Source organism: Procambarus clarkii, chromosome 9 (assembly GCF_040958095.1).
Source record: "Procambarus clarkii isolate CNS0578487 chromosome 9, FALCON_Pclarkii_2.0, whole genome shotgun sequence".
NCBI classification, from domain to species: domain Eukaryota; kingdom Metazoa; phylum Arthropoda; class Malacostraca; order Decapoda; family Cambaridae; genus Procambarus; species Procambarus clarkii.
In genome coordinates this window covers 20,428,159-20,436,508 of record NC_091158.1, presented here as the reverse complement: position 1 = coordinate 20,436,508, position 8,350 = coordinate 20,428,159, and the positions used below count along the sequence as shown (strand labels likewise).

At 44.1% G+C, this 8,350-nt stretch overlaps 1 protein-coding gene across 1 annotated transcript in view; it reads right to left on the bottom strand.

Moving 5' to 3' along the window:
* Nucleotides 1-1,487: 1,487 nt before the first annotated feature.
* Nucleotides 1,488-8,350, bottom strand: part of LOC123766283 (uncharacterized) — an 18,465-nt gene continuing 11,602 nt past the window's right edge. Inside the window, exon 3 of the mRNA XM_069321402.1 lies at nt 1,488-2,471. Within this exon, the coding sequence (XP_069177503.1) occupies nt 1,488-2,471 (984 nt within the window). The remainder of the gene's footprint in view (nt 2,472-8,350) is intronic.

The following is an 8,350-nucleotide window of genomic DNA, read 5'->3' as shown; positions in this document are numbered from 1 at the left end:
TGGCTGTTCAAGAATGTAAGAACTACACCATGGGGACTGCTAAACTGTGAATGACTGGGACTGTATGAGTGAAAATACCGTCATACTATGGCGGTATGTTCACTCAGAGGATGAGTGACGCTGCCCAACACTGCCACTATGGCGCTATGTTCACTCAAAGAATAAGTGACACTGCCCAATACTGTCACTATGGCGGTATCCTCTTGAGTGATGCTGCCCAGTAAACCAGTCCTCTTGAGTAAAAAAATAACAAATATAAAAAATGTGGACAGTAGAACATGTATGCCAGTCCCCCGAGGTCCAGAGTAGTGGAAATAGGTATACCGGTACGGGGCAGGGAGGGGGCCCGGGAAATAGGTACGCAGCTCGGTGAAGCATGTAAACAAACTTCATGCCAGCCATGGCCTCCTGCCCAGCCGCCATCTGATTGGCTGCTGGCACAGTCATGCCATGATTGGCTCTTGTCTAAGGCATGCGCTGATTGAATCCGGGTTAAGTCATGCACTAATTGGCCCCTGGCAAGGTCATGCACTAATTGACTCATGCGCTCAGTGCAATGATTTGAACTTCGTACCATCTGACCCAAAAATATTAGCTTCGTTAATGAAAAGCTTGTTATATTAACTTTTTAAACGGTTATTTGCTGTTTGATACGTCTCATAAACGCTCATAAATAACTGAATTGTGGAAATAATAGCAATTTACAAAGAATAAAGAGGTGAGGATACAAATACCAGAACACACTTAACCGGCAGCTGCCAAGACCTGTCACGCTCTACACTCTCAGTTTCGTCACCTTTGGAGGGTGAACGGGTCCATAGCAAGTCGTATTTCGAAAGGATATTTATAGACAGTTGACCTTGAATGGTAAGGGTATTTAGGCAGCCCGTTCTCTTGACTTGCCACAACGTACAAAATGCGATGCTAGCCTAATCAGAAACATACGAAATTAGGCCGCCAGCTTAACCTAACCAAACATTGCACAGAAAACGTGGATTTTTTTGAGTCGCTACTTTTGCTACAACTTTGTCCGTTGGGAATCATAACGTACAAAATTAGACGCATTAGCTGACAGGCCGAGTTGGTCTCGACCATATCCCCAGAATAGAAAGGAAGGCTTTTAATAAATCTGATTGCTTTGACGACGATAATTCTGCGTAGCTCTCCACCACACCCTACAGTCTGGTCATAAGCCACACCCTACAGTCTGGTCTTCAGCCACACCCTACAGTCTGGTATTCCACCACACCCTACAGTCTGGTCCTCAGCCACACCCTACAGTCTGGTCCTCAGACACACCCTACAGTCTGGTCCTCAGCCACACCCTACAGTCTGGTCCTCCACCACAGCCTACAGTCTTAGAGGAGCCTGTGTCCGAAACGTGAGCGTTACTTCGTGTACTGCGAAGTACTTCGAAGTACGAAGTTACTTCGTTCTCTAAAGTTTAATGTTTACAGAAAACCTACTAACAGTTTGTCATCTGTTCATTATTTCCCGGAGCTTAGATATAATGTTAAACAATCCTTGTTGTGACTGTGAGAACCTTGTTGTGACTGTGAGAACCTTGTTGTGACTGTGAGAACCTTGTTGTGACTGTGAGAACCTTGTTGTGACTGTGAGGGGCCTTGTTGTGACTGTGAGGGCCTTGTTGTGACTGAGAACCTTGTTGTGACTGTGAGAACCTTGTTGTGACTGTGAGAACCTTGTTGTGACTGTGAGGGGCCTTGTTGTGACTGTGAGGGCCTTGTTGTGACTGAGAACCTTGTTGTGACTGTGAGAACCTTGTTGTGACTGTGAGAACCTTGTTGTGACTGTGAGGGGCCTTGTTGTGACTGTGAGGGCCTTGTTGTGACTGAGAACCTTGTTGTGACTGTGAGGGCCTTGTTGTGACTGTGAGGGCCTTGTTGTGACTGTGAGGGACCTTGTTGTGACTTTGAGGACCTTGTTGTGACTGTGAGGGACCTTGTTGTGACTGTGAGGGCCTTGTTGTGACTGTTAGGGCCTTGTTGTGACTTTGAGGACCTTGTTGTGACTGTGAGGGCCTTGTTGTGACTGTTAGGGCCTTGTTGTGACTGAGAACCTTGTTGTGACTGTGAGGGCCTTGTTGTGACTGTTAGGGCCTTGTTGTGACTGTGAGGGCCTTGTTGTGACTGTGAGGGCCTTGTTGTGACTGTGAGAACCTTGTTGTGACTGTGAGAACCTTGTTGTGACTGAGAACCTTGTTGTGACTGTGAGGGCCTTGTTGTGACTGTGAGGGGCCTTGTTGTAACTGTGAGGGACCTTGTTGTGACTTTGAGGACCTTGTTGTGACTGTGAGAACCTTGTTGTGACTGTGAGGGCCTTGTTGTGACTGTTAGGGCCTTGTTGTGACTTTGAGGACCTTGTTGTGACTGTGAGGGCCTTGTTGTGACTGTTAGGGCCTTGTTGTGACTGTGAGGGACCTTGTTGTGACTGTGAGGGCCTTGTTGTGACTGTTAGGGGCCTTGTTGTGACTGTGAGGGCCTTGTTGTGACTGTGAGGGCCTTGTTGTGACTGTGAGAACCTTGTTGTGACTGTGAGGGGTTTTGTTGTGACTGTGAGGGGCCTTGTTGTGACTGTGAGGGGCCTTGTTGTGACTGTGAGGGGCCTTGTGACTGTGAGAACCTTGTTGTGACTGTGAGGGGCCTTGTTGTGACTGTGAGGACCTTGTTGTGACTGTGTGGCCCTTATTGTGGGATTACATCCTGGGAAAGGTCAGTAGTTCGACCTTAGGAGGAGGGGAGGACACTAATTAATATTTAATATAATATTTAATTATTAATATAAGCCTATATATATATATATATATATATATATATATATATATATATATATATATATATATATGTATATATATATATATATATGTATATATATATATATATATATATATATATATATATATATATATATATATATATATATATATATAGATCATATAGGGAGTTGTGACATATTTCCGGGAGTGCGTTATTCACAAGATGAGTGGCGCTGCCCAATAAACTCGCCCCTCGGGGCAAAATTTAAAATTTAAAAAACCAGTTGAGGAGGAGGACAGGGAGAGGTGACAGCGCGGTGGGGGAAGAGGGCCAAGTCACACAAGAGTGTAGTACCAGCCACTTGCTTCAAGGTGACCTCCCGCCTCCTGGCCCATCTTGGTATATATGTTTCCAACACCAGCTCCGCTTGCACGCTCGCACGCACGCACGGTCAAACTTTATGTCAATATTTTCGTCGTATCCAGCCAGCCTCGGTGTTTTGTGTTTAGGTAGATGAAAGCTTCTATATCTGTGTAGTTTATATATATATATATATATATATATATATATATATATATATATATATATATATATATATATATATATAAACATACAATCATGTGCACATACACATTCTCTAAAAACACTCACGTAAACACACACACACACACACACACACACACACACACACACACACACACACACACACACACACACACACCTGTGTAATTGACGTTAAGGGAGTGCGTGAGACTGGACAGAAGAAAGTTACCTTCAAAGTAATGTACTCAAACATTAACGGGATTCCACAAAAGAAATCACATTAACGTGATGTATTAGCGAGAAAATCAGTAGGAGCCTGAAGTGTCCAACTGAAGCCTAATCAGGATTTCACGCATTCCCCTCCCCCCCCCCCCCCCCACCCCCCGCACTCTGGTCATAGTGACGGAGTTATACTTTAAACGCTTCTCTTCGAATGCACAAAGAAATCCCATTGCTTGGGAGTACCGATAACATAAGTTCGAATCCTCCTCTTGGCTCCCAGAGAGCCGAAGCTCAACCCCCACAAACACAACAAGATGAGGTAAGTACTGATTTTTGTATTAATGGGATTACAAATAAAGCAAGTGAACTTGGGGAAAAGAGCCCAAGAATTTAACCTGGATGTAATAGCACTCACTGAAATTAAACTGTCAGGTGTCATAACCAATGCAGTATTTCCTTCAGGAATACACTGGTAAGGAAAGAGATTGGAGAAATGAGAACTCTCCAACTCTGATGTTGGAGAGTTGTGGTGTTAACTCTCCAATAATAGACTATATATGGTACCTGGAAGGGATATGAGGATAAGGAGATTGGACATAAGTTCGGTGCCCAACTACTTAAGACATTCAGGGATCGAACACCGACCATGAAAAATGCAAAGTAGTCGCTCTATCTACCAATCCAAGTGCTTCAACTAGCTATTACAACTGTGACATTTCCTGCAGCCAGGACAACCTCAAAACTTTACGTCAGGGATGTTGCTCTGACGCTGCCTAGGAACTATGACAAGTCCTCTCCCAAAAGTTTCCAGCCCGCCACCAAAACAAAGCAGCCTAATATCAAAACATTTACCGTTATTCTCATTATTCCAGTTATTATTCCAGAATAATAATAATAATAATTATTATTATTCTCATTATTTATTATAGCTCGTTATTCCAGTCACCAAAACCAGTTTACGAGTGAAAAATAAAATACACACGACCTACAACTCATTATACGTGTTTTTTTCCGAGCAGTCGTTCACTTCTTTCCTACCTTCGAATCGCACCTTCATTAATTCTCAGCTCAGGTAACACTTCCATTGTTTGTTGTTGTTTTAGGTTCTGCTACTCGGAACAAAACGTTCCAAGCAGCACGGGCTATGGTGAGCCCGTAGTGGACTCACCTGGCACAGGAGCGGGGCTGTGCTCTGAACAAACAGACATTCTAGTTTATAGATGATGGGAATATCTAGCTTAATCCCTGGTAGTCGGCGGAGGGATGGAATAATGCCCAATTATTCCATCCCTCCTTGGACCATCGGGGGATTGAACTCTGACCTGCATACAGCTGTACCAACCAATCCAAGTGGTTGGGTTTCCGGTAGTGCCACAAGGGTCTACCTTAATTAACTTGCTCTTTCTGATATAGTTCCTGGTCATCTAATCACGTACAACTCCTCAGCTACAGAAACTGAGCCGACTGAGGTCATTGACAGGAGAGTTGAACTTTAGTGTTGATTGTAGCGTCGTCAAGAGGCGCTGACGGGCGATGTGTGTGACCTAGTTGGTGTTGTTGTGATATAAAAAGTCTTCTCAACTTTTGTAATGACAGATTGTGATTGCATGAAGATAGTGCGGAGTTTACTTTGTGTGGTGATGCACATCGGTGAGGCTGCGTATCACCCGCCACCTGTGTCACAGGTGGCGGGTGTGGAGACAGGGAGGTGGGACAGATCCTTGCCAGCACATTGGGGTCAGTGGCCAGTGATGCATTCTGTCTCTTCCACTCGTCTCGAGGGACCCTTCCCAACAGTCCACACCCGCCCCGAGGGACCTCTAACAACACTCCTCACCCAGGGGGGGGGGGTCACTGTCAGAGCAGATAGGGAAGACAATGTGCCGGTTACGGGCTATTCATGCCCGTGCCACCTCTTGGGTGGCTTAATCTTTATCAATCAATGTGGTGGACCCTCGGCCAGTCTATGACAGTATATATATATATATATATATATATATATATATATATATATATATATATATATATATATATATATATATATATATATATATATATATATATATATATATATGGTGAGCCGTATATATACAGTATATATATATATATATATATATATATATATATATATATATATATATATATATATATATATATATATATATATATATATATATACAGTTTTACAGCTGTAAAACGGCCGAAACGTTCATCTTCCTTTCCAATTTCTTTGTGGATTTTCCGCATATGTATATATATATATATATATATATATATATATATATATTATATTTATGTGTGTGTGTGTGTGTGTGTGTGAGTGTGTGTGTGTGTGTGTACACTCACACTGCACGATCCATAAACCAAAATTATCGTCTTGTATAAATAATATTAAAATTCCTCGTACTCTTAACATTCAGTCCTAACTCACGTGCCTGGACGTGCCGCGCACGAAGAAGGGTAAGAAAACCGTAAAATGAACCAGACATAACAAGAAACTGTTGATACTAACACCGGAAAGACTACCAAAACAAAACGAAAGAAAATGTTTCCTCGGTGGGCAGCAAGGGAGTCGCGGGCGGCGGCGCGTGAGAAATGTCCACGTGAGTTCATATCTTGGCCAGGGGTTGGGTTTGTGGGGTTGGCTTGCGGGGGAGAGGTTGCAAGATGGGGGTTTCTGGGTACATGAGTTGGCGGATGGTCGGGGAGGAGGAAAAGAGTAAGATAGCGGACGCCAAGTTCTACCCAAGTGGTCGCAGCCGTCTCTGCTAACATCAAACTGTTAAGCTGCTTGAAATGTTTGCTGACACGGAATATACTTACATAACAATTACACTCTAACGGCGTTTCTATATGTAGCAGACACCGGCAATCTCCTCTACACCCTCACCCATAACCACACGTGTACACACATGAGCTGTGAGGACAACATGTACACACATGAACTGTGAGGGGAGCATGGAGATAACGGAACACACCAACACTTGCCAATATGCATTACACTCTTGATACCCCCTCAGACGGTGCCATGCCCACTCAAGTCTTCCCCGATCCTCCATGCAGTTTCCGGGAGGCCCTCCACTGTCTAGGCCCTCCACCGTCCAGGCCCTCCACTGTCCAGGCCGTCCACTGTCCAGGCCGTCCACCGTCCAGGCCGTCCACCGTCAAGGTCCTCCACCATCAAGGCCCTCCACACTCGGACAATCCCTGCACCCAGCAAGCCAGTCCCTACAGACAGCTAGTCCCAGCCAGGAGTTGCCTACAGTGTCACTTAACGGGGCCGGGGATCGGTCACTCGCTGCGTAAACCTGACTGGGAACTTTTTCTTCCTCAGTAGTGATCCTGCTCAGGAGCTGGTCAGCGGTGGGTCCAATGGTTAAGGTCATAGTCAACGGTGGGCCCAATGGTTAATGTTACTGGAATACTTGCCAGTCAATACATCTATTCCATTTATTTTATAGGAACCCCATTTACCTTTCTCCAGAATGCTAAGAGATCTGTCTCGGGTGTTTTATTTAAAACTTTAGTTAGCGGTTGACAAGGTTCCTCTGCGGCCTTCTTCAGCAGCTGAGATTAGCGCCAAACACAATGTTCTCAGAACTTATTACACTCACCCAATTAGATCCATCATAGAATACAAAGCTCCTGCTTTCATCACTCATGTTTAATGAAAAATCAAAACTCTTGTAAATGTTCGAAATGCAGCTATAAGAATCATCACATGGTTACCAAAACGAACGGAACCCGAAAAGCTACGCCTGGAAACAATTAAAACGCCAACAAGGCAATAAATAACACAACACAAAAAGGCCACAAGTTACACGCACCAGGCTACAAGCCGCCACCACCACAATGGGCGACTGAAATGTTCGCTGTCAAACTGTCTCTTGACCAGGCGCATATGACGACCAACACAATGATAATCACTGACCCCAGGAACGCTATTGAAGATCTAAGAAATCTTAAACCTTCAGATAATGTAAACTGATCACTGTCAGTCCTCATCCTCCACCAAAACTTTTAGCTACACGGAAGAAAAGGTATAATTAAGTGGGTCCTTAGTCCAGTGGTAGTGGTGCGGGGGCGGGTGGGGGTGATGTGGGTGGGATTGGTGGAACTTACCGATCAGAGATTGTGAGGTCTAACTCTTTATGCCTCGCCTACTAGGCCTGCTGTGCCTGTTGCTTTATAATTTGCATATTTTGATGTTGGAATTCTTTGTCGAAGCCACATCCGTCTTAAAGTGGTAGACGGAGGTGGCTTCCATAACTTGATTCAATACGTTCCATTTATGGACCACCCATAAGGGTACGAGAATTTCCTTACATTTCTTCGACTCATCTGTATTTCCAGCTTCTACTTATGTCCACTTGTCATACTTTCTCTCGCTTTAAAGAGGCTGTCCTTGTCAACCTTGTCAATTCCCCGCAATATCTCTTATGTTGTGATCATGTCCCCTCTCTTTTCTCCTCCAGGGTTGTGAGGCCTAATTTGTTGATGTTTAAGATTAAGCTACTCGGAACAAAAATTCCAAGTAGCACGGGCTATGGTGAGTCCGTACTGGACTTACCTGGCAAAGGAGCGGGGCTGTAACTGCAAGATCTAGTTCCTTTAACCTGTCCTTATACCTCAGCCCGCTTAGCTCTGGCACTAATCTTGTTGCAAACCTCTTGTCCTTTTTAAATTTTGATGTTATGCTTCACAAGGTGCTGATTTCAGGCTGGTGTTGTCTACCCAGCCGTCTTTTTCCTGTATTATTTTAGTAACCCTGTCATTAAATTCAATTAAGTTTGGCAGAAACAACTTTT